The sequence below is a fragment of the Phoca vitulina genome, unplaced genomic scaffold (assembly GCF_004348235.1).
Source record: "Phoca vitulina isolate PV1807 unplaced genomic scaffold, GSC_HSeal_1.0 scaffold30, whole genome shotgun sequence".
Taxonomy (NCBI): domain Eukaryota; kingdom Metazoa; phylum Chordata; class Mammalia; order Carnivora; family Phocidae; genus Phoca; species Phoca vitulina.
Genome location: NW_022589733.1, coordinates 17,388,632 through 17,414,063, shown reverse-complemented (window position 1 = coordinate 17,414,063; position 25,432 = coordinate 17,388,632). Strand labels below are relative to the sequence as shown.

Here is a 25,432-nt window from a genome sequence, read left to right as displayed (position 1 = left end):
CCTCATTTTCTGTTTGGTACTTTGGCTACATTGTACTTTCTTATCTGGGACCATGAAAAAGAGGTACTTCTGTGATTTGGTGTGTGTGTGTGTGTGTGTGTGTGTGTGTGTCTGTCTGTTTAATAGATCCAGAATACTTGAAGAGAACCCTTAAGCTGTCTTCAGGTCAGGCAGGACTTTAGGGGAGTCATGTTTAACTATGCACTTGGCCATAATCCGACAGCCAGATGGCAGTGGGTCCGGGTGTTGTGGGTACAGCTCGGGTCAACGTGAGCGGCTCGGGGCAGGTCCTGCCTGGACACCCTGTCGAAGGCTAATGTGTCTGGACTAACCGTGCCTGTGTTTTGTAGATATTTGGCTTCTTGGCGACTGCGGTGTATGCGGTGAACACATTCCTAGCAGTGCAGAAGTGGAGAGTCAGTGTCCACCAGCAGAGCGCCAGTGACTACATCCGAGCCCGCACGGAGTCCAGAGACGTGGACGGTCGCCCCGAGATCCAGCGCCTGGACACATGAGCCCAACTGCCGGAGCCCTCCTCCCTCTCATCCTCGTGCCCATCCTTTCAACCAAGTTTTCTTTCCCTTGTCACGTCAGATTTTCCTGTGATTAAGCTGAATTTTGTCCTCTTTGGTAGAAGTTCCTTCCGGGAAAGGGTTTTCAGAGTGGCCCTCTCGGTGGGTCTGCGAGGCGGGGAGCCCCGTACCCAGCTGCTGAGACAGAGGCGGGCGGGAGGGGCCTCACAGGCTGCCATGTCTCCTCTAGGTCCTCACTGTCTCCGAGCACAGGCTTCACATCTGGCTCTGTGCCACCCTGTCATAGGTTTTTGTGACAAGTCAAGACTTTGGATTAATGGGAGCTGCTAGGAGGGGTAAAAAACCAAGGAATGAAGGTGCAGGGTTGGAAGAGTCAGCAGCGATCGCTGGGCAGGCCCCTCGAGGGCCGCAGGGCAGCGTGTGGTCCTGCTACCTGGACCCTCCCCTGCTCCTCGTCTTCCATCCCTGGGCCGTCGAGAGAGCCAGCGCAGGCCCGGAACACCGCGGGAGACGCTGAGGGTCTGGCCACGGGTGAGCTGGTGGAGCTGTTTGCCGGGTCTGGACTCTTCGGGGATGGGAAGAGCTGCTGTCCTGTTGGCACAGCTCGGCAGGCCCGCTGCCCTGCGGGAAGGTCGCCCGTCGTTTCCTGCCCTGCTGGGAAATCACTCGATTCTTCCTCCAGTGCATCACCTCCCCGACTCCCACGTCCTCCTCCAGGAATATGGGACCATCTTGTTTTCCAGTTTGCTACCCACCCTTACTACTCGGAGGCTGAATTGCAGACTTGCTGCAATTTTACCTTCTCAGGTAAAAGTCACACACAAAAAATACAATCCATTCCAGCAGCCAGAATGCTTGCCCATTTGCTGGCTTCATGGACCACAGGTGGGGACCCACCTCTGTTTTAGGGACGTGTGCTAATTTTTGAATGCCTGAGGACAGTTGTGAAGTGATTCTGAGTAGGTTTGTCTAGGATTTGAAAATACTTGAATTTCCACCACGACACGTCCTTTCTCTGATGTTTCAGAAGGCGCGGGCTCTGGCTTTTGTGCCTCAGGGTCCGCACTGTGGACACTGATCTCGGAAGTTGTTGGGAAAAATTCTGGTTACGTCAGGTTTTGAATGGATTCTTGAGAAAGTGAAGGTTATGTGGTGAGCGTGTTCAGCGAGCCCCTCTGATGCTGTAGTGTTTTTTGTCCTTTGTATTTTTCCTGTTGGAGACTAATTGTATCTTTCATGGAAAAATTGTTTTATCTTGTCGGGTTTTCCCTCTCTGAACTGTTGTTAATGTTTACAAACCTCCTTCCCGCTCTACTAGTCTGCGGTTAGCCGTCCCCCCGGGAGGAGACCCGACCTGCTCGGGGGACAAGTGTGCAGCCCGGGGAGAGCCCCCGGGACCTCGCCTAGCGGTGACCGACGGCAGCGGTGGAGGGCGCCGTGTAAGGGGGGAGCGAACGTGAGTGTGCCGGCCGGTGGGGGGCACAGCGCGTGTGAGAAGGCGTCCAGCGCATCTGATTTCCCAGTGCAGGTCCCCCTGCTCGGCCTGCGATTCCATGGCTGAAGGGTCGGGGCGAGGGGTGAGCCCCCTGGACCGGCCACCCAGTACGATCCGAATTCTGCGGCTCCTTTCCGGGGCAGCGGCCCGGGTCACACGTGCGAGCTCGTCCGCGTCCGGGGCGGCGGGCTGCCCCTGCAGACCCCCTGCTCCCACGCGGGTCCGATCGAGCCCCCTGCCCGTGTGTGTTGTGAGGCCATGCCAATCATGTGTCGCAGACTTTGAACTTAGTAGATGTAGTGACTTCGGAGGAGATTAGGACATCTGGATTTTATCTGTTCATTTTGTGTATTTATTTTGCATTTGTTGAGTGTGTCTGCATCGTCAAAAATGGGCTCATCTCCCTCTGAGAGTTCCAATTAGAAACAGGGTCACGAAGACTCAGCCTTGCATTCAGCGGGGCCCACTTGGAAGGACCACCCTGAACTTTATCAGAAATCTGTTGGGAATCATGTTACTTGGCCTCAATAAAAAGCCGCCTTTGAAGTGAGATCGAAAAAAACAGTACCACTCAGGCAGGACCGTTGCCCAAGTTTTCCCAAGTCACTGCAATAAAGTCAGTTTATCATCTGGTGAAAAAGGGCCTGTTGGTCTCCTGAGGATGTGTTGAAAGCTGCAAGAAATGGTTCTGAAGCCCATCGAAACTGTAAATACTTACAGGTGATAAAAAGTGATGGCACCTTGTGCCACAGAGGGACTTACAGTCAATTTGCATCGTAGTGTAGATTTGTAGAATCTTTGGAATTATTTATGTCCCTGTAACTATTTAATATCCTTTGTGCCATGAGGCTCCCCCATGGTTTTTGTAAATATATTTCTTTATATTTAATTAGCTCCCAGGACAACCAGCAGCGGCCAGGCCCGCTCCTAGGTCTCTAACCCAGGTGACCCAGTGACGCTCGTGTGGCGTGAGCGCTCGTGGAGGGAATTTGGCTGTCTAGGACGAGTGTGACGATGCTTGCATTTTCCTTGTGTTGCCTCTGTGTACAAACAGGACAATCTAGATTTAGGGGGGTGCTTACCAGGACTTTTTTTTTTTTTTTTTGCAAATTGAAGGAAGCCTATTTGTGCATTTAATGGTTCCAATATGGACCACATGCATATGGTTTGGGGCATTTTAAGGCTGAGGCAATCTTAGTGTTTCTCAATTTTCTGGTAGGATGATGCTGGCGTTCATAGTGGGTGCCAGACTTGATGGGAACTGCAGTTGCTGTGTAAATTGGAATTTGTTCCTGGACACTGTATGGTTGAAACCCACAAGCATTTGGTGGAACCTCTGGGGTGGTTTGAGATGGATGCAAACGCTGACGTCTTCAGAGAAAGTTGATCTTGGCACTGATTTGGTTGATGTGGTATTTTTTTCCCTCCGAGTCTCCTGTATCCTCTCGCACTGCTGAAGGCATTGGAGGGAGAGGTCTTCCCCTTGCAAACAGAGAGAGGACAGTTAGGGAGGCCCAGAGACATTCGGCTTCACAGAAAGCCAGGGAAGGACGAAGGCAGTCACAGATTAAAATCTCACCGGAGAAGTTTGATGTATTTTATTTTAGATTTTTACTCTGTGCAGCAACACCTACCCAAGAGAGATGACCTTTGCCTACCAAAAGGCAGGGATGGAGCAGCCTGTCCAGTCCCCAGGCCTCGTCTGCCTTGGCAAGCTGAGCTGCAAGTGCCAGTGGGCCGGCGGCGGGGAGCGGGGGGACCCCAGCCCCAGCCCTCAGGGCACCGCGACAGTCGCCTGGCAGGGACGCTCTTGCCCGTGGGTAGGCATGAAGTCAGTCCGATGTGTTGGATGCTTCTGGTGAGAGCTTTTGACTCCGTTGAAAACATGTCTACTCGCTTGAAGTTTGCCGTTTCATCTGCCTTTCTGTGGGGCTCTCTTAGTGACTGAGACTTTACTTAAGCCACAGGCAGTCCCTCGGGGAGAGGAAGCACTGACTCTTGTCTGCACACGTGTGTGAATTCTTGCACCCAGTAAGCCTGGAATAACGCCTCGGTGTGTCACGTCCTGTGTGTGGCCCAGCTCACCTTCTCTTGTCAACATTCATGTGCTCTTTGGGAAGAAATTCCTCACCCCTCCATGTGTTTAAGAGGTGGACTGAGTTCTGATCTCTGGCTGTGCAAGATTTTCTGTGGGTTCTCAGAACTGGCCTTAACAGATGAATAGTGTGTGGAGGCAACATGTGGCCAGTTCAGTGATTCTGGAAGGCAGTGATGGTTTAAGTGGTCCCCATTGTGCCTCCATGTCCAAAACCAAGCAACCATGATGTCATCTTGCTACTGCTTGTCATTTTCTCCATATCTTGTTTATAGGAAAATAATGACATTAAACGGGTAGCAAAAGGCAGGAAAAAAAAAAAAGCACTTTCTAGGCTGAAGGCTACTGCTCATTGATTCTCTCTAGCAAAATAAAAAGTTGCTTCTTGCCCCTGGGACTGCCATTGGTTTGTGAGGTCCCCAGATGCTTTTTTAGTTCCTAGTGAACTTTGCAGAACCCGGGGCTTCTGTCTTCAAGTCTTTCTTACCTTATCAGCACCCACTCTAAGGACCAGCTGGGCGACAGGCTGGAGAGGTGGGGGCAGGGGCAGGTCTGGGAGCTAAGGGGAGGGAGGGGCTCTGCACCCAGACTGTGTCCTGGGGAGCCCTTCATCACACCACACATGGTGACTGACCCAGGACATTTTGAAAAAATGTACTTGGTGAACTACCTTCCTATCCTCTAGCTTTGGAAAAAATGAGGTCTTGTGTTCGGAATCAGCCTGAGAACAAAAGCTGGATGTTGGGACCAGTCTGCCTTGGAGCTCTGGATGGGCTCTTGGTGTCTTGTTGAGTCTGGACAGGGTGACTCAGATTCTGGTTTGGGTGCCTAGAGAGGATGCAGGCCTAACGCTGCCTGCCTTGAGCTTTGCAAACCTTCCTGGCTTTTTATAAAATCTTGTTTCCTCTCTTCTCAGCAGATATTACTGAGATCATAAGAACTGTCTGGTTGAAAAGATAATTTGAAATATTTGACCCTGTACATTGCTTTTATTTAGAAACCACCTCTGACAGAAAACACCCTCAGTATCTGTTAGATCTGGAATTTTTTTCTGAAAATGAATGTTCCATTTGACTTTTCCTTATACCAGCAAATGGCATTTATACACTCTTAGGCTTGAAACAGAGGAATGGGTCCTGACGTGTTTTCCCTTCTTTGGTCTAGATTATATTTTTATTCCATTGGATGTCATTTCTCAACCTTGGGGATTTTTTCTCCCCCTTTCCAGTTTTTCTTATTCCATAAACAGTACAGAAAAAAGTTACCTACAGGCCCACTGAACTTGAATCACTGGCAACTTGCCTAGAGTAAAATTTAGATTATGGATCCTTTAATAGTGCATCTTTTTCATAGGGTTAGTTTGTTGTCCACATTTTTATGCCAAGACTTTAATTCAGGTGACTTGCTTATTAGACACCTGGGAGTGGCATGTTTTCTTTGGGATGCATTGTACACAAAGGCCAGAGAGCCTTCATTAAGGGGTTAATAGCCTGGACCGTACTGAACTATCAGAACTTTTATGGTTCTAGTGGAACTTGTCTCAAATGACCTTAATCAGCTTTGTTTATGGGATTAGGGCGAGGCCCGAAGTTTCTTTTCCTAATTATGCCTCAGAGGAGAGAAGATGTGACACAGTTGATTCAGGGGATAGTTTGTATGGGACTTGGTAATAGTCTGAACCTGTCAAATCTGAGTTGTCTTTGGAGGACACTGCTAAACCCCAGTAGGAAGCACCCCGCTTTACCAGGGAATGAGGACAGTGTAGGGGCCTGGTGTCCATGGCAGTCAGGGCCAGGTCTAACTGATGGCTGCCTCCCTCGGCGGGCTGTTTTGCTTTCCTGCCTTTTCCAGAATCGGTTTTGCAAGTTTTGAGACTCTGTTCCCCTGCAGAAGCGAGGAAGGCAAATCATTAGGGGTTAAAGGAGAACTGACTGGTCCAAGGCTGGGGGAGGGCCGGCTCCTCGGGGGAAGACGAGAGCAGGAGGCCTGGATGGACCCCCACGCTGGCCCAGACCCACACAGGGGCTGCCTACTTCCAGCGAGTTCACTCTGTAACCCAAAATGAGTTTTCCAATCCTGCCTCATGATGAAACTGACGTATGTGGATAAAACCAGTGCTTTTAATAACTTGATTTTGATGTGGTTCCCTCGAAGAGAATGTAGGGATTGAAACTATTTGTATATGTTGAAGTTTGTAGGGGTTCAGGAACCCGTGGCAAAAACACTTAACTATTTATTACAGGTATGACTGTATGTTTTTTTTTTTTCCCCAAAGTAGATAATTCTGTCTTTGTATATTTTAAGACAAATAATAATTGCTTCACCTTTGGTGCCTTCCGTGTCAGTCACATAAACACTTGTCAATCATGGAATTGAAAAAAAGATGTACATTTAGTTAAACCAGATGACACTATTTTTGTAGCATGATTTTCGATTGTGTCCTTTTAATATTGCTTTTAGCAATGATGGTTTTGAGGTTTGGCCATTATCCCTTTAAACTTCGTTACGTATTTTAAAAAAGAAAAAAAAAAAAACCACCCCACCTTGGCTATTCCTGTCTCCTCTCTGCTGCTTTCTCTCCCCAACGACTTGTTTCTGCTTATTTCAACAGTCTGAGAGTAAGAGTATATTTCTGTGAAATAATTATTAATCAGTATAACTGCATTTGGCATTTTTAAACTACTTGGTCAGTTACAGCGAGCAACTCCTCACCTCAAACAGAAAGAGGAAAGTGGCTTCATAAAAAAGAATAGATACCCGCAGTGCTCTGACTTCCCCGCTTTGGGTCCGAAACGGCGAAGAGCCCCGTTGTTACCGGGCTGGTGAGGCCGAGGGCCTTCTCGGGCCTGGTGTCCTCCCGACCGGCTCAGGCCCCCCCTCCCGCTCTGCCCGCGGGAGACGGGCTGCCCGGGTGGCCTCCGCCGGCTGGCCCTCTCCTGGGACCTCACGTTGCTTTATGGATGCGCCGGGTGGGTTCGGTGGCCCTTTCCGGTTTTCTGCCGGACAAAATAGATGCCCTGCTATGAGGAGCTTGATGAAATCTGGACTCGGCTAACACTCTAGCTGCTCCTTTGGCTTTCCCACCCCCGTAGGACCCGGGTTCTGTCCGGTCAAGAAAAATCTCGAGTAAACTAGCTGAGCCGTTGCAACATGAAGGAATGGGTTTATTGAAACATACGGTTGTAGCTTCTTTTTTGTCCTTTTGAAGGGTCAGAATATGTAATTATTTTAACAAAGGAAGTCAAGTCAGATGGCTAATAACTCTAATACGATTATTCATTGTTACTTGGCCTGGTGGCACTTTGGGGGGCAATGTTAATTTAATAACTATTACATTTTGCTTCTTAAAAGTCTATCTCCTTTACTAGTTTGGACACAGCTGTGGGGCATTCTGAGGTGATGCCCATTTGGCACACGTTGGTTTATGCTGTTGGTGGGTCTCCTGGCTTCTTGAACCCTGGCTCGTGGGTTTGACTCTATCCATATGGAGTGGTTTCGGGGCCCCAAAGTCTTTTCCCCAGGTGGCTTGTCCCTGACAGCAGATAGGGGCCTCACATTGCCCTCAATTTTGCCCCCTTATTTCTTTTGAAGGACCTATTTTTCATGGTACTTGTCCTGATCGTTTTCATAGTGTTCAAATCTGTATTTTTGTATGTAGAGGGAAATAATTTTCTCAACACTAATCGCTAATAAATATTGTATTAAATCGTCATGCAGGAGTTCTTGTTTAATAAATGGACACGTAAAAGCGGCATTGTCTCTGTCCTCTGACTTCCCTTCTGTCCCTTCAAAGGCTGTGGACCCCATTCCCGAAACAGGCCTGGGAGGTGGAGGCTGAACAAAGTCCGCGTCCACGAGAGAGGCCACGGGATGGGTGTGGACAGGCAGTGTGGCTGGCTTAGCGGGGCAGGCGAGGAGGAGCAGAAATGCCCGCCGTGTACCCCTCTCGGCGTCTGCACGCTCAACTTTCAGACAGGTTTTCGAACGTGTGCAAAAGTCGGGGCAGAATGCCTGAGCCAAATGCTGACCCAGGCTTCGACTCCGAGGTCTCTCATGCAACCAGTTTCCAAACTACAAGAGCCCCAGGTTCGGGCCACCTCAGAGGTGCCTGGGTCGTTACCCTGACGCATAAGTGAGAGGGCCCGGGGCCCCCTCAAAGGGGCTCTGGTGAACCTGGGCAAGTTCCCGAACCTTCTGTTAGTTTCCTGGACTGTGAGCCAGGATTGTGTGAGGAGTGCGGGAGAGCACATGTGTCAGCCGCGTGGGGTCCTGGCGTGGAGCAGACGCACGCGCTGCTGCTGAAACCCGGAGCCGTGAGGACTCACGGGCGGCAGGCCCCGTCTGTGCCGGACGGGACACGCGCCCGCGCTGCTCTGGGTGGTGGAGGGGTTTTCAAACATACACTCCAAGCACGCAGTCAGTCTGCTTTAATCTATTATGGCTTTTTTCACATGCAGGAGAAGAACAAAGGTTACAAATGCCCAAGACACGGGTCCAGATCTGGCTCATTCATGAGGCTTCTTGGGTCAGAGGAAATGCCATTTAAAAAGCTACTTTTGTGTAAAAAAAAAAAAAAAATTACATAAAGTTACAAAATCCCATTGAACATATACACGCAGCACATGTCTCTAGGTCAACACAGAAGGCCCAGCTCCCCTCTCGAGAGGCAGTCAGGTGTCGAGAAACCTGTCATCCTGAGTGCCTGAGAGCCCCTCGCCTGCTCCTGGGCCCCCAGGAAAGAGGGATCGGCTGGGCCTGCCCAGCCCCCCAGAACGCTGTCAGTTACTTCACGGTTAGGTACCCTTGACCTTTTGGACCTGGTACAACTGTCATACCACGCGGAGAAGACGTGGCTCCCCAGGGTGGCTCCCCCTAACAGGCACCCTGACCTGCTCGCTCCTGGATGAGAGCAAAGGTCGGTTTTCCCCCTGCTTCAAAAATGAAGAGCGTACTGCTGTTCCTTGAACAAGAGAATCTTGGAAGGATCATTCTCGACAAAGTGCCTCGCATGAGTGGGACACCAAATGCGGACAAAAATCCCTGGGGCCTAGCAGGTGGGCCCTGTGGTGGCTTCGGTCCTACCCCCCCCGCCCCCCAGCATGAAATGCTTCCTGTGACGGAGGTAACAAGGCTCCGTCAGCTCTGTCCCCTTGTGCTTATTTTTGGCAGAGAGGTTACAAGGCTTAAGGTCTGTGGGGCAGAAACGAGGAGACGTGGCGGAATATTCACGATGCTCCCGCGTGCGCAGCGGTTAGACGGTGCTCGGCCGAGGGTGCCGGGTCGGGTGCCGGGCTCGGGCGTGTCACCCTGGGGCCCTGAGGAGGCCAGCGCCGTCAGCAGCTCCCACTGCCGCTGGAGAGGTCGGCGCCGCTCTCGCAACACGCGCGGTGCCCTGGCCGCGGCGGCCGCCGGTCCCGAGGTGCAGCAGTGGGGCCCGCGCTCGGGCTGCCGGGGCGGGGCAGGCCTCAGTCAGACTCGGAGTCGGAATTCTCTTCTGAAAGCGAAGCAAGGGGGACGCTTGGCCGGAGTTTCCAGGCTAGCGGTGCCGGGAAGCTGTTTCTGGGGAGACTGGCTGGGTTTCTGACTGTTGGTGGTGCCAGCTTGGTGTGAGGGCTGGCCCCGGGCCTGGGCCCCTGCGGGGGCAGCTGCCGTCCCCTCCAGGGCGGGGCGCATGCAGCGGGGAGCCCACATGCCCCTCCGGAGTCGCCCCAGGCCGTTCTCACCTGGGGTGTTAGCGTGATATATCTGCACCCCAAATTCAACCCTACCCTGCAATTCAGCAGGGCAAGGTGAGGACAGCTATTTTCAGGCACAAGAAAGTAAAATATACTAGAAAATCAGGAAGCTTTCTTTTAACCAACTTATAGTTTCAATCCCCCTTGCCCCCAATCCTAATATTATATGGTGATCAGAACCATTTTATGACGTCAAGGGCCTATCTAAGGTATGACTCAAGGGCTCCTAGAAATCCAATACCGAAGAGTACTCTCTAGGGCCTTCTGGAACCCCCCCCCCATTCCAGGAAGGAAAGACACCCAAGTTGCTAACCCTCCTGCCTCAGCCCCAGTGCCAGTTGCTATTTTCAGGGAGGGACACCCCTTCCCTGGCCAACCTCAGTCTCTTTGAACCCCAGTTTGTCCTCACACTGTTGCCGGGTCATGGATGAGCTCGGAGAGCCTCCACAAACCCTGACTCCCTAACCCTGTATGATTTTGTGGGTTTGCTGTATTGATTCTAACACAAGCTAGGAATCATTTTACAGCAAAAAAAAAAAAGAAATCATCATACACATATCTCCAAGTGTCAAAGCCCACAATACTCAAACACGCGTCTCCACTGACGCTTCCTACTTGTTCACTGGGGTGATGGGCTAGGAGCACCCCGGGCAGGCAACTGGTAGCAGGTCCCAAAGGCCTAAGGAAAATGTCTAGGGACACTGAACCTAGGAGTGGCTGAAGTACAGGATGGGATGAGATGAGTCTCACATATTTTTAGCAGAGGGATGGTTTCTGCTGAGCTTGCCCGAGTGCTGCGGATAAGGAGAGCCTGGTTCTCTGGCCCTTGAGCAACGGGCCGGTAAAACTGGGCAGGGGGGTGGGTTTCAGGGCAGGTGGCCGCTCAGCAGCCCAGGCTCATCAGGGAAGGTCTCACCGAGGAAAAGGCCACGGGCCTGCCCTCAGCATGCCTTTCCTGGAAAGGCAGAGGCCCTGCGGAGCCAGCCTGCTTTATGATCAGTGCCCCATGAAGGGATAGGAGAACCAGGCTGTGAACACACTTCCTGCCCATATGGGGAGAGAGGAAATTCTCCTCCAGCCTCAAACTGGCCAAGTATCCCTAAGGGAGAGCAGGGTCCCCAGCAACAGTCCTGGGTTGAGAAGCTGGGTTCCCAGGTGAAAACCCACAGGGGGGCCACCCACCTTCCGCCTTGTCGGCTGTGTTCTCTTCTGCGGAGTCCCCTTGCTTGAGGAATTTGGCCACGTCATTAAAGATCAGGTAGAAATCGATTGCAAACACGATGGTGGCAAAGAAGCCAAACACCTGTGGGATAGGGAACAGGGTGGATGGGACCCATCATCAGGAGCTGGGAGTCCCTGGTCCGAGAGCCCGGGAGAAGCGGAGAAGCTGCTGCCCCGCTCAATCAGCTCGGATAAGTAGCTCGGACTGGCAAACACAGACCTGTCCCAGTACCGACAAGTAAGAAAATGAGCTGTTATCTTGGTTGGGCAAACAGCCTTCAAAACTCGGGGCAGATTAAATCTCCAATAAGAAGACTTTGGAATCGCTGAGATCCACGTGAAAACCCAAGGGGCCTCTGCGGCGACAGACTGTGCCCCAGACATTGAGTGTCCAAGGGGCATCTGGGGCTCCGTCAGGGGTGGGGTGAACTTGAGGGGGGCATTGCTGGGCAACCTCTTCCAGGGCTAGGGTGGCTACTCACCCCAGCTGCTTTGGAAGCCCCATCCGAGTACTTGGCGACAGCTGTGATGGAGATGGCAAAGTAGATGAGAGCCGCTGTGACACAGCGCAGGAAGTCCTGGGGGGAGGCGGGCGTGGTCACCGCCCTGGGCTCCCAGAAGTGGAGTACAGCTGGGAGCCCAGACCGGGGCAGGGACTCAGAAGGGCACCAGGCGGCAGGAATGGGGCTGGAACCCACTGTTCCCAGGGGATGATGGGCCCCGAAGGCTGGACACACACCCGGCGCCCGCAGGTCCAGCATCTGTGGGGCTCCCGCCCTGTCCTGGCCCCACCTTGCACTCCCTGGTCCTTCTCCCACCCCCATTCCTGCCCCTGCCCAGGTGCCCCTGGAGGCTGCCCTGTTCCCGGTCCAGCTGGCTGTCCCCTGCCCGGTGGACAACAGGATGTGGGCCAGGCTGCAGCTTGCCCTCCGGCCGGGCCCACATACAGATCTCATTTGGTGAGAAAGACGTTGGAAACCTGGTCACCTGCTCCCTGCTGGCTCTCCAGTGGGGAGATCTGGCCCTGGGCCTCACTGAGCCACATACTTGTGGCAGATCCATTTATGTATCATGGTTTCTGCTCACCTGTCCCTAAAATGGGGACACAGGGTGCAGCCCAGCAGGAAGCATATTGGATATGAAGTCAAGAGACCAGGGTGCAATCGCAGCCTTTCTGTCCCTTCTCAAACAGCAAAGTTTGAGGTGGGGCTCTGAGGCCTCCCAGGTGACTGCTTAAGCAAGTTGCCAGACGGCTGAGGTCTGGGTAAGCCCTGCAAGTCCTCAGTTAACCTGTCCTGCCCTTGTGGAAATGGCTTGAATTCCTGCGGCTGAGGCTCATTCCGGCAGGCCCAGCTGGGAGCACCAGCGCCACCTGGTGGCCAGGGGCCAGGATGCCAGCGGGGCTTCCCCGCCTCACCCAGAGAGCTCCCGGAGGTAAGGCAACGGCTCCGGGTCACATGGCTGCCGGGTGGAGGGTCCTGGCTCCAACCAACCAGCACACTGAAGAAAGGGTGAGGGCCGAAATGCAGCCAGCCCCTTCCTCCTGGGGCCCAGCCCTCACCATCATGGGCCAGCACAAGCCCTGCCACTTGTCATTCAGCTGCATGGCATCGGCAAAGAGGAAGTAGAGGGCGAGCAGGAACTCCAGCAGAGGCGCTGCGAGGAAGGCGGAGGCAGAGGATGCCACATAGCAGACAAAGGTGATGAACGAGAGACCCTGGAGGTGCGGGAAGGTAAAGTCAGAACCTTTGCACAACCCCCGGCCCAGGGCTCTGCAGCCAAGCACAGAAGACGCTCCATCAGGGGAGGCCACCTGCCCACAGTCCTGCAGCCGCCAGCATTAGAACCCCGTTATGGGGCCCTGGCCCACACCCGTGCTGCCCCAATGCCTCTGGGCACGGCTCTGCACCCTGATCCCGTGCCAGCACCCTGCCAGGACCCAATCAGGAAGCCCAGCTTCCCACATGGGTCTAGCCCCCCAGGAGGCTGCGTCCACGTCCTCCTGCTGCTCACCTCGCCCCCCACCCCAGCAGGCTCTATGGCAGGATCCACCCAACTCAGATGGTGCCCAACGGGGCAAATCAAACCTAAGCAGTCTCTAAGGCAGCTCCCGAAGCAGAAACCATTTCAAAAAATTACACCCAACTCCCAAGAATGTGACTTTTAGCTGAAAAACAATATACAAACCTTGAATTTAGTTAATGATATGCATGCTGAAGTGTTCAGAGTTGAAATGTACTGATGCAGGTAATTTATTCTGCATCAAAAACTAATTGGTGGCCAGACAGACGGATAAGATCTGTGATAAAGGAAATCTGACAACAGAGTAACAACTGTACGCTCTGGGCGGTGGGCATACGGGCGCTAACGGTAGAGCTCTTTGGGTTTTCTATGTTGGCCAATTCACACGAAGAAAAAACCCTCCAGGAGGGGGAGTGTTGGCCTGACCCTTCAGGCCCTGCTGCATCATCCACCCAGCCTTTGTGCAAAGGGCAGGCCGCGCTAAGGAACAAGGATCAGAGTTCTCCGCAGCCCTGCCCACACGCCGTGGGTGGGGACTGATGCCAGCAGATGCTGAGGTCCCCGGCTAGTTCTGCAGACCGTGTGCCCTGCAGGGCAGGGCAGACCAAGATGAGGGGCTGTTTCCCGGGCCAGGGCCTGAGGCTTGGAGCATCCTCGCAACCACCCATGCACAGGTGCTGTTCACAGCCCACCTCACAGATCGGAAGACTGAGGTGCGGACACTTCACAGGTGAAGTGAGTTGCTCAGTGTCATGCGGCTAATAACAAGGCATCAAAACTTGAACCCAGGGCTGGCTGGCCACACAGCTCTAGTTCCTAAGCAACCCTGCCCTATGGGAGCTGGCCTTTATCTGTCCTGTCACTATGGCTGGGCGGGTTTGAACATGTCCACGGCTGAGTAGCTTGGAGTGGGGCCCAGGGGGCCCTGTAGGGACACCCAGATGCCCCACAGGAAATGCTGTGGCTGCTTCAGACAGATGAGCTGCAGAGATCCCAGGGAGTCCCCAGGGCACCCAAATCTGCCTTGACCATGGCCCGGGAAGTAGCCGAGTTCAACTCGAACAGATGTGAAATTAAGGCACAGAGAGGGGCCTCCCAGGAAAGCAAGGCCAGGGGGCCCTGACCCAGCCCTGTCCCTAGCTCCTGCTGTACATCCTCCTGGGAAGGCTGTCATGGTCCCTCCCCTTCCTGTCCACCGGCCCCCAAAGTCAGATTCTGGGGAACCCCCTCTCCACTCCTGTTTCCTTATTCCCTGATTCCTGGTGGCTACTTCCTCCCCTTTCCCGTCCCTGTCAGCCTCCCCACTTGCTTGGGCCTGGAGGCAGCCAGAGGGGACCAGAGGGAGGGAAGAGTGGCCAGAGTGGCTCCCCTTGTGATCAACCCTAACCTGTTCCTCCCTACTTCTTCATCCTCCTAGATCAGCTACACCAAGGGCCTCCCCTATAAGGTGGGCTGAGTGGCGTTGGGGTTGGCTTCCCTCACTGGCCTGTGGATTTAAGGGTTCTGTGCAAAAGGGGCTCTCATCAGTCTCCAGGGTGGGGCTGGGGTGGGCAACCACAGGCGACTCCCTGGAGTGTGGGCTGAGTCCTGGGTCCTGGTGCCTCCCTTGGGAGCTGGGCTGGTGACCTCCGGGCTGACCCCAGGGGCAGAAGAAGTGGCAGGATGGCCTCCTGCCATCTGCCCTGGGCAGTACGAAGGAGAGGTCTGGGGCAGAAGCTTCCTTCCTCTGACCTCCACTCAGCCTTGCTGTCACCTGGCCCGCAAGTGACCCACCTCTTAAATTCCCTAGATGCCCTGGCCTCAGCTTTCTTGTCTGCAAAGTGGGAATAACGACAGGGACTGCCAAACTGCCAGGGATCTAAGTAACAAGAGCTGTTCCTTATCTCACCTCCCCTGCGCCCGACCACTTCGTCCCCTTCCCTGCACGGAGGCCCAGCACCAAGCCCCCGCCCCACCCGCGGATGGTGCGGGAGCTTTCGTAGTGTCCCCAAGACAAAGGCCTGACGGGCCGGGGTGGGGGTTGCGGGCAGGAGGAAGGAGCTCGGCGGGGGCGGGGCGGCTGGATCCGAGCGAGGGGGGCATGAGGGGGATGAAGTCACCCCGCTGGGCTCCCGCCCCCTGCACCCGGGGGGAGGGGTCTGCCTCCGCGCCCCGCACTGTGCGGCCCCGGCCTCACCCAATCCCGGGGGTCCCCTTCCCACTTCCCGCTGTTCCCCGTCTCGGCTGGCCGGAGTCCACCCCGGCCTCCGCCCCGCAGCTCGAGGCCCGGCCAGCCCTCCCTGCGCCCAGGAAAGCGGGCAAGGGCGCGGAGAGCCGACCCCGGCCCCGATCCGGGCGTCGTGAAGCGCCGAGCGGGCTGATTCCTCCCGGGGCGCAGCCGGGGATGGCGGGAGGGTTTGCGGAGCCGAGTGCCCGCGACGGAGGCCAGAGGATGTGGGGCTGCAGCCCGTTCCGGGGGCCCGGAGAGGGCGGAGGCGCCCGGGGTCACACAGCGCCAGGCTGAGCTCCCAGGGGCCCGGCCGCCGCGTCGTCGGGCCGCGGCCCCAGGCGTCCCGACCGGCCCCCCACGTTGGGTTAGGGAGCCCCGAGGGCCTGGGTTCGAGCCCCGCCTCGCCTCTGCTTCGCGCGCTGAGCTTCGGCGCCACCCGACGCCTGGGGAAGTGCGCCCAGCTCCGCCCGCTTTCCGCGGCTCCGAGGGCTCGGCGGTTCCGGGCGTCCCGACGGCGCCTCCGCCGCCCCGGGCCCCGGCCCCGCGCCGCACTCACCGACTCGGCCAGCAGGAGGCGGCCTTTGAGCGAGCAGAGGAAGGCGCGCGCCGGCAGGAGGGCGCGGAGCCCGGGCATCGCCGCGCCGGGCGGAGAGCGGCCGGCGCGCGCCGGGGCCGGGCCGGGCTCCGCGTCGGGCTCCTGGTCTGGGGGCCACATGGCGGCGGCGGCAGGGACCGAGGCGCGGCCCCGCTCCCTCACCCCGCGCCCGGGAGGGAAGCGGAAACCCGGGCTGTGCGGAAGGAGAAAAAGGCGAGACTCGAGAGCGGGGGCGCATCGCCCCGCCGCCCCGCCCCCGCCCCGCCCCTCCTGCCCCGTCCCCTCCTCCCTTCCTCGCTGTCTCCTGCTCCCCCGCTGCCCCGCTCGCTTCTTCCGCTCGCCTTCCTCCTCCTCCCCTCCTCCCCTCGGACCCCGGCTGCCCGAGCTGCTCCGGGCCCCGCCGGGCGGGACTGTCCGCCGAGCTGGCGTGGGGCCCCCTCATACCCACCCGCACTCTCCCCTCAGCCCCGGCCCGGCGCTCCGAGACCTTCTTTTTGCTGCCCCTGAACGCCCCGTCGGGGCTTCCAGTCTTCTCTGCGTGCTCTGAAGGCTTGTGTACACTCGCTGCGTCGTCTAGCGTCCTGCCCGTGTCCCTGCGCTGTGTCCGGGACCCAGGAACCTAGGCGCCCAAACGGCAAGACCCCTGTCTCGTCCTCCTGCGCTTTTGATCGAGCTGTCAGCTCCCCAACCCACTCCCTCTTTCTCCCCTGGCCACCCCTCCCATCTTCGGCCAGCCCAGCCTCCTGTACTGGCTGCCCCAGCCTTCCTTCTGCTCCCTCTCCCCATTCATACTCCGGGGACTCCCATTGGCGCCTGGGCCCCCATGAAGGGCACTGCCATCCATCCTTCTACCCCAAGATCTGAGACCCGGGGCTGTCCTTGTTCTCCTTCACCCTCACCATCAGTCCGTCACCAAGGCCGGCACATGTTCACCTCCTAAAGCTTTCTTTGTCTCTTCACTTCTCACCACCACCAAGCCTCCACGAGGCCCTAGAGTACTCCTGCCTCCTCCCTGGACTGCTGTGAGGGTGTCTTTAAGAGGCCTCTCTGCTTCCTCTCTTGGCAGCCAGAAGGATGCTAAAATGCTCAGTCAGGATCACCTGCATTTCCCTTATCCCCTAAACCTTGGGAGATTCCCATCTTGCTCAGAGTCTTGGTAGAGAGACTAAAAACGTAATCCCTTGGTGTCTTCTGCTCCCTGGCTCTCTCACTCATAGACCCTCTTACAGTTTCTTGAACAAACCATGCTCTCCCCACTCCAGGGCCTTTGTGCATGCTGACCCTGCTACCTGGATGCTCTTCTCCAACCTGGTTATCCGATGAACTTCTCTTTACTCTGTGATCATCCCAGTGTCACTTCCTCAAAGAAGACTTCGATGGCCTCTCCCGCCAGGTAAGAGGCATTCGTTCACTCATTTATTTGTTCATTCAACAGCAGTGCTAGAAAGATTGCATTTGCAGGACGCAAGGACGCATCAGCTTAATTTGTGGGGAGTGGGTCAATAGTGTGTCCAGAGAATCGTGAACAAGATGATTCTTGGTAATAGTTGTCTGCCTCATTATGGCTGGTTCAGAGGGTTGCCGGGAGCCTTTGTGGAAGAAAGGACTGAGCAAGGGGCTAGGGGGGAGGAGATAGATGGTAGAGAACCAGACCCAGGTGTTTGGATCTTACTCTGGATCCCCTGGGAGGAGGACAGGTGAGGGTTAGAACAAGGACAACCTGATATTGATCAGTGTTAATTTGGCTCAAAACTGTAACTCAGTAAGTAGGAAACAACGCAACTTTTTTAATTGGCCAAAGTTTTGAATAGTCCAAAGAAGATATATGAATATCCAGTAAGTGCTCGAAACTATATTCAATATCATTAGACATCTAGGAATGCAAATTAGAGCCACAATGAGAAACTATCTTTTTAAATTTTTAAAAAAGATTTTATTTATTTGAGAGAGAGAGAATGAGAAAGAGAGAGAGCATGAGAGGGGGGAGGGTCAGAGGGAGAAGCAGACTGCCCGCTGAGCAGGGAGCCCAATGTGGGACTCGATCCCGGGACTCCAGGATCATGACGGGAGCCGAAGGCAGTTGCTTAACCAACTGAGCCACCCAGGCGCCCCGAGATACTATTTTACACCTATTAAAATGGCTTCATAAAAGGGGACTCTACCATTCAAGTGCTGGGGAGGATGTGGAGAAACTGGAACTCTCATACACCCCTGTTGGGGCTGGAAGTGATGACCTCCACTGCGGAAGACAGCTTGGCAGTTTCCTAAAATATTACACAGAGGTATACTGTGTGACCCAGAGATTTTATCTGTAGGTATTTCCCCAAGAGAAATGAAAGCACATGTCTTTGCAAAGGCTTGGACTTGAACATCCACAGCGGCTCTATTTTTATTTTTTAATTTATTTTTAATTATTTTTTAAGATTTTATTTATTTATTTATCAGAGAGAGAGAGAGCACATGAGAGCATGAGTGGGGGGAGGGGCAGAAGGAGAAGCAGGCTCCAAGCTGAGCAAAAGCCCTATGGGGGACTTGATCCCAGGTCGCTGGGATCATGACCTGAGCCGAAGGCAGAGGCTTAACCGACAGAGCCACCCAGGCCTCCTGAGGTTCTATTTTTAATAGCTCAAACTGCACAACTCCAGTGGTTCATTACACCTGAGAGGATAAACTAACTGTGGGGCATCCCTTCGCTGGAATACTTCTTAGCACGAAGAAGGAATAAACCATTGACAGGTGCAACAATAGGGATGCATTTTGCAGACGTTATGTTGAATGAAAGAAGCCAGGCTCGAAAGGGTACATGCTGTATGATTCTATTTTTATGAATTTCTAGAACATGTGAAACTCAGCTATGGTGACCGAAATCAGACCAGTGGTAACCTGGGGTGGGGGCAGGAGGAAGCTCTTTGGAGTGCTGGAAATGTTTTTTATTTTGCCGAGGGTGGTGACTGCACAGAAACATACATTTAACAAAACCCATCAAATGCTCCACTTAAAATGGTTGCATTTTATTTCAAGTAATCTCTATCTCAATTTACTGAAAGGGAACTCACGCAAAAAAAATATGGTGACTCACTGGGGTGGCTGAGAGGGCCCAGAGAGAGGCAAGGAGAACTGGAGGGGTGCCCCTGCTTGAGGGGACTGGATGCCCGAGACGGCTGTCACTCCCACTGCAGGCTGTGAGCTCCATGGGAGCCTGTCCTAGCCCAGCCCAGAACCCATCACTCGGATGGCCCCAGAAGTGTCTGCTATGGGATGAAGAAGGGCGGCTCTATTCCCTGTACATTCCTGTGTAAGGAATATTTTCTGTTCTCCTACACTGGTTTCTTTATTTTATTCTCTGGCTTATGATTAAATACTATTGTGCTTGATTTTGTTGGTTAAATTTTTTCATCTTTGGCCTTTATTAGCTCCTACTGGTGGGCTTCTGGGTACCCATCCCCCATCTCTCCCCCCCCCCCATTTCTTTATTTTCTGACCCTATAACATGCGTCAGGTTCATTTTATCTTCTCCCCATCCCAGCCCTGGAATCCGAGTTCCTCTAAGAAGCTCTGGTTCTTTTACTGGAGAATGGTATTTAGAAATAAATCCCTTGTGGTAGTGTTAATTTGCATTTCTCTAGTTATGAGTGGATTAAGGAGTATTTTTGTTGCTTTTTTTTTTGCGTATGTAACAGCCATTTGCATTTGCTTTTCCAAGAACTGACTTTTCACATACTTTGTATGTTTTTCTATTAATTGTTGGTTTAAAAAAATGGATACATAAGAATGCATATATTCAGGAAATTAGTCCTTTTTCTGAAATTTGAGTTATGAATAGTTTTTCCTGGCTTATCATTTGTCTTTTACTTTGCATTTTTGCCATACAGATTTCTCCTTTTAGAACCTGGTGTTTTTCTCCTTTAATCTATGAATGTGGTGACCGACAATCGCAGTTTTCCCAAGGCTCACTGTCCTTACATTCGTGGGATGTGCCTTTAATGGTCATGTTGCTTTGCTCTTTTGATAAACCTCTAGAATCATTTTGCTAGTATTTTGTTTGGGAGTTTTGCCTTTATTTTCATAAATAGAATTGACCTCTAGTTTTTGTTTCATTTTATTCTAGTTGTTGTGTATTGTGTTATCCTTTATTTAAGTCTTTCTTGTTTCCTAATGAAGGCATTTAAAGCTATAAATTTTTCTCTGAGGACTGCTTAGGACACATCCTTAAAATAATGCTCTAGTTTTTATCCACTTCTAATTAGCTTATAGTTTCCATTTTAAATTTCCTCTTTAATCCAAGAATAATTTAAAAGGGTATTTCAAAATTTTTAATTTGATAAATTTTTGGCTATACTTTGGTGATGAATATCAAATTTTATTATTTCTTTTATTCAGAGAACAGGTCTGTATGTTCTGCCTTTTGGAATTTGTTGAGATTTTCTCTGTGTCCTAATAGATAGTCAGGGATTGTAAGTGTTCCATGTGTGCTTAAAAGGATTGAATATTCTCTCTTAGTTGGGTTCAAAATCCATATGTCCATTATGTATCTTGTTAATTATGTAATTTAAACTCTCTGTATGCTTACTCTTCTTTTTTTTTTAAGGTTTATTTATTTATTTCAGAGAGAGAGAGAGAGAGAGAGAGAGCACAGGAGCTGGGGGAGGGGCAGAGGGAGAGGGAGAGGAGAATCTCCAGCAGACTCCCCCCTGAGCGAGGAGCCAGATGCAGGGCGTGATCTCAGGAGAGTCCGATGCTCAACTGACTGCACCACCCAACCGCTCCTATACTTACTCTTCTTTTTCTTGATGTATTGACTTACTAAAACAGATATATTAAAGCTCCTCACTAAAGTTTTAGATTTATTACTTTTCCTTGGATTTCTAATAGTTTGGGGTTGTTGTTGTTTGTTTTTTTGAAATTATGGTGTTAGATGAACAAAAGTTAACATGGGTTTTTTTTTTTTAAGATTTATTTATTTATTTGAGAGAGAGAGGTGGGGGATGGGCAGAAGGAGAGGGAGAGCGAGAATCCCAAGCAGACTCCCCGCTGAGCATGGACCCCTGCTATAGGCCCGTCCCACAACCCTGAGATCATCACCCAAGAGGAAACCAAGAGCTGGAGGCTCAACCAACGGCCACCCAGGTGCCCCAAAAGTTAACATATGTTTTGTTCAGTAGAGTGTAGCAAAAAAGAGCCTAAATCCTGGGTTTAAATCCTAGTTCTATTGCTTTCTTAACTTCTCTGTACTCAGTTTCTCCATTCCCAAAATGGCGATAATAATATTACCTAAGTCATATAATTATTGTAGGGATTAAATGAGTTAATATATAAAAATATCTTAGAACAGTGCCTAGCAAAAGAAAAAAAAAAGAATAGTACCTGGCATATATTAAGTTTTTATTAACTGTCATTTTGACATTTCTGTTGTCCCTAGTGAATGCTTTTAGCTTTGAATTCTATTTCATTTAATATTAATTTCACCATGCCTACCTTCTTTTTGTTGGCATTTATCTGGCACATCTTGTTTATGCTTTTCTCATATAAGCATTTAATGCTATAAATATCTAAGTACTATTTTCACTTCATCTTACAAATGTTGATGTTGTGTTTTCATTTTTGTCCACTTCAAAATATTTTCTAATTTCTCCCAAGACTGTATCTTTGAACTGCAGATTATTTGACAGTATATTATTTAATTTTTAAACAGTTGACTTTTCAATCATGTTTCTGTTATTGATTTCCAGTTTAATTCCATTATGGTCAGAGAAGACATTTTGTATGATTTTAATTCTTTTAAATTTATGCAGGTTTGTTTTATGATTCAGGATACGGCCCATCTTGGTGAATGCTCTATGTGCACTTGAAAAGAAAGTGTATTTGTTGAGTGAAGTGTTCTATACATGTCAGTTAGATCCAGTTGATTAGTGGTGGTATTTAGTTCTTTTATATCTTTGCTGATTGTCTGTGTACATGTTCTATCAATTGCCTAGAGAGAAAAGTTCAAATCTTCAATAATATGTGTAGATTTGCCCATTTTTCTCTTCAGTTCTATCACTTTTTGCTTTCTGCATTTTGAGGCTCTGCTATTAGGAACGTTTAGGACTGTTGTATTTTCATAGGGTGAATTGATCATTTTATCATTATGTGGTGTCTCTTTTATTCCTGATTTTCTTTGCTTTATCTTTGTATGATATTAGTATTAACTATCCCAGTTTTCTTTTGATTGATGTTTGCATGGAATATCTTTTCCCATTCTTTTATTTTTAATCTACCTATACCATTATTTAAAGTGGGTTTTCTGCAGCTGACATATAATTGGGTCTTTAAAAAAAAATCCCTCTGACAATCTGTGTATTTTAATTGGTATGTATATATATTTAGTGTAATTATTTGTATATTTGGATTTAGGTACACAGTTTTGTATTTGTTTTGTTTGTTTCTTCTGTTTTTGTTCGTTTCTTCTTTCCTGCCCTCTTGTGGATTATTTAAATATTTTTTAGTATTCTTTCATAACTTATCTATTGAGTTTTTTACTCTCTTGGTACAGTTTTTTAGTGTTTTTTATAGGGATTACTATATATATGCTTAACTTTTCAGGCTACTTAGAATTAATATTTTACCACTTCAAATGAAATGCAGAAATATGACCATCATATAGGTCATTTTATCCTCCCTTCTTTATGCTGTGGCTCTCACATGTATTATATCTACTTCTACAGGAAATCCCATCAGATAACGTTAAGATTTTTCTTTCAAACATCAAACATATTTTGAAGAACTTGAGAAGAAAATTCTACTTGTCCAGATATTTACTATTTCTTTTTTTTCCAGTTTTATTGAGATAATAATTGACATACAATAATAATTGACATATAAGTTTAAGGTCTACAGCATAAGGATTTGACTTACGTGTATTGTGAAGTGATTAACACAGTAAGTTTAGTTAACGTCCATCATCAAATATAGATACAAAAAAAGAGAAAAAGTGTTTTTTAAGTTGTGATGAGAACTTTTAGGATTTACTCTCATCAACTTTCAAATATGCCATATAGCAGTGTTAACTGTAGTTATCATGCTGTATATTATATTTCCAGTACTTATTTATCTTATAACTGGAAATTTGTACCTTTTGACTACCTTCATCTAATTCCCTCTCCTTCCACCTCTTGCCTTTGGTAACAACAAATCTGATCTCATTTTCTATGAGTTTCACTTTTTTCTTTTTTTCTTGATTTTTAGATTCCACATATACATGAAATCATACAGTATTTGTCTCTAACTTTTTTCGTTTAGCATAATGCCCTCCATGTTGCCACAAATGGTAGGTTTTCCTTCTTTTTTAAGGCTGAATAATATTCCATTGTGTATATATGCCATATTTTCTTTATCCATTCATCTATTGATGGACACTTAGATTGTTTCCATGTCTTGGCTATTGTAAATAATGCTGTAATGAACATGGGGGTGCAGATATCTCTTCAACATGATGTTTTTATTTCCTTTGGATATATACCCAGAAGTGGGAATGCTGGATCATATGGTAATTCTGTTTTTAATTTTTAAGATATTTACTATTTCTGTTGCTCATCCTTTATCCTTGAAATTCCATGTTTCCTTCTGGTATACTTTCTCTACTGTCTAAAGAACTTCCTTTGGCACTTCTTTCAGAGCAGATCTACTGGCAATGTGTTCTCTTAGTTTTCCTCTTGTTTTTTTAGATTTGTTTATTTCAGAGAGAGAGAGTGTGTGGAGGAGGGGGGTGTGGGGGTGGGTAGAGGGAGAGGGACAAAGAGAATCTCCAGCAGACTCCCTGCTGAGTGCAGAGCCAAACTCGGGGCTCGATCTCATGACCCTGAAATCATGACTTGAGCTGAAATCAAGAGCCGGATGCTTAACCAACTGAGCCCCCCCGGGTGCTCCAGTTTTCCTCTTTTTTTTTTTTTCCTTCAGATTTTATTTATTGATTTGACAGAGAGCTTGAGAGAGCCAGAGAGCACAAGTGGGGGGGGGGTATGGCAGAGGGAGAAGGAGAAGCAGGCTCCCCTATAAGTAGGGAGCCCGATGTGGGGCGGGGATTTATCCCAGGACTCTGGGATCATGACCTGAGCCAAAGGCAGACACTCAACCGACTAAGCCACCCAGGTGTCCCCAGTTTTCCTCTTTTTGAGACTGTCTTTTTTTTTTTTTTTTTGGCCTCCATTGATGAAGGGTATTTTAACTGGATATAGAATTCTGGGTTTAAAAGTTCTTTTCTTTTAAAGATTTTTTTTTATTTTTTTTAAAAAAGATTTTATTTATTTATTTGACAGAGAGAGATAGTGAGAGCAGGAACACAAGCAGGGGGAGTGGGAGAGGGAGAAGCAGGCCTCCCGCTGAGCAGGGAGCCCGATGTGGGGCTCAATCCCAGGACACTAGGATCATGACCTGAGCCGAAGGCAGACGCTTAACGACTGAGCTACCCAGGCACCCCAAGGTTTTTTTTTTTTTAAGACTTTTTATTTATTTATTTGACAGAGAGAGAGACAGCGAGAGAGGGAACACAAGCAGGGGGAGTGGGAGAGGGAGAAGCAGGCTTCCCGTGGAGCAGGGAGCCCGATGTGGGGCTCGATCCTAGGACACTAGGATCATGACCTGAGCCGAAGGCAGACACTTAACGACTGAGCTACCCAGGCACCCCAAGATTTTTTTTTTTTAAGATTTTTTATTTATTTATTTGACAGAGAGAGACACAGCGAGAGAGGGAACACAAGCAGGGGGAGGGGCAGAGGGAGAAGCAGGCTTCCTGCTGAGCAGGGAACCCGATGCGAGGCTCGATCCCAGGATCCTGGGATCATGACCTGAGCCGAAGGCAGACGCTTAACGACTGAGCCACCCAGGGGCCCCGGCACCCCAAGATTTATTTATTTTAGAGAGAGAGAAGGGACATGAGCAGGAGGGGCATAGGGAAAGGGAGAGAGAATCTGAAGCAGGGTCCATGCTGAGTGTGGAGCCCAATGCAGGTCTTGATCTCATGACCCTGAGATCATGACCTGAGCCAAAACCGAGAGTCGGATGCTTAACCAACTGTGCCACCCAGGTGCCCTGACAGTTATTTTCTTTTAACACTTGAAAACTGTGCCGTTTCTTTCTGGGCTCCATGGTCTCTGATGAGAAATCCTCAGTCATTCAAATTGTTGCATCATTTTCCCCTAAGTGCTCACAATATTTTTTTCTTCATCTTTAGTTTTCAGAAATTTGATTAGGCTGTATCTGGGTATGAATTTTTTGTTTCTTCTGTTTGAAGTTTACTGAATTTCTTGAATCTGTAAATTTATGTCTTTTGCTAATTTGGGGAAGTTGTCAGCCATTATTTCTTCAAAAAGTTTTTGTGCCATACTCTTACTCCACTCGTTGTGGGAATCCAGTGATACAAATATTAGACCTTTTGAGGGGCGCCATTAAGCGTCTGCCTTCGGCTCAGGTCATGATCCCAGGGTCCTGGAATCGAGCCCCGCATCGGGCTCCCTGCTCGGCGGGAAGCCTGTTTCTCTCTCTCCTGCTCC

The 25,432-nt window shown here is 50.3% G+C and overlaps 2 protein-coding genes across 2 annotated transcripts in view; one reads left to right on the top strand and one right to left on the bottom strand.

Moving 5' to 3' along the window:
* CMTM4 (CKLF like MARVEL transmembrane domain containing 4) overlaps positions 1-7,891 on the top strand; it is a 65,886-nt gene extending 57,995 nt beyond the window's left edge. Inside the window, exon 4 of the mRNA XM_032424125.1 lies at positions 351-7,891. Within this exon, the coding sequence (XP_032280016.1) occupies positions 351-515 (165 nt within the window). The 3' untranslated portion in view covers positions 516-7,891. The remainder of the gene's footprint in view (positions 1-350) is intronic.
* A 503-nt stretch (positions 7,892-8,394) lies between these two features.
* Positions 8,395-16,025, bottom strand: CMTM3 (CKLF like MARVEL transmembrane domain containing 3). The gene is made up of 5 exons (XM_032424126.1): positions 15,867-16,025; positions 12,641-12,796; positions 11,562-11,657; positions 11,041-11,161; positions 8,395-9,617 (listed from the first exon to the last, which is right to left on the bottom strand). The coding sequence occupies exons 1-5, from the start codon at positions 16,023-16,025 to the stop codon at positions 9,589-9,591; spliced, it is 561 nt and encodes a 186-aa protein (XP_032280017.1). The 3' UTR covers positions 8,395-9,588.
* Between the last annotated feature and the right edge of the window lie 9,407 nt (positions 16,026-25,432).

What these genes read in the sequence shown, in the direction of transcription:
- CMTM3 (XM_032424126.1), bottom strand. Translation starts at nt 16,025, where the DNA reads ATGTGGCCCCCAGACCAGGAGCCCGACGCGGAGCCCGGCCCGGCCCCG. An exon ending in GCCTCCTGCTGGCCGAGTCG is followed by an intron (nt 12,797 to 15,866) that starts GTGAGTGCGGCG and finishes CCGCACCTCCAG; the next exon opens with GGTCTCTCGTTCATCACCTT. An exon ending in CACAGCCGACAAGGCGGAAG is followed by an intron (nt 9,618 to 11,040) that starts GTGGGTGGCCCC and finishes CTTCGCTTTCAG; the next exon opens with AAGAGAATTCCGACTCCGAG.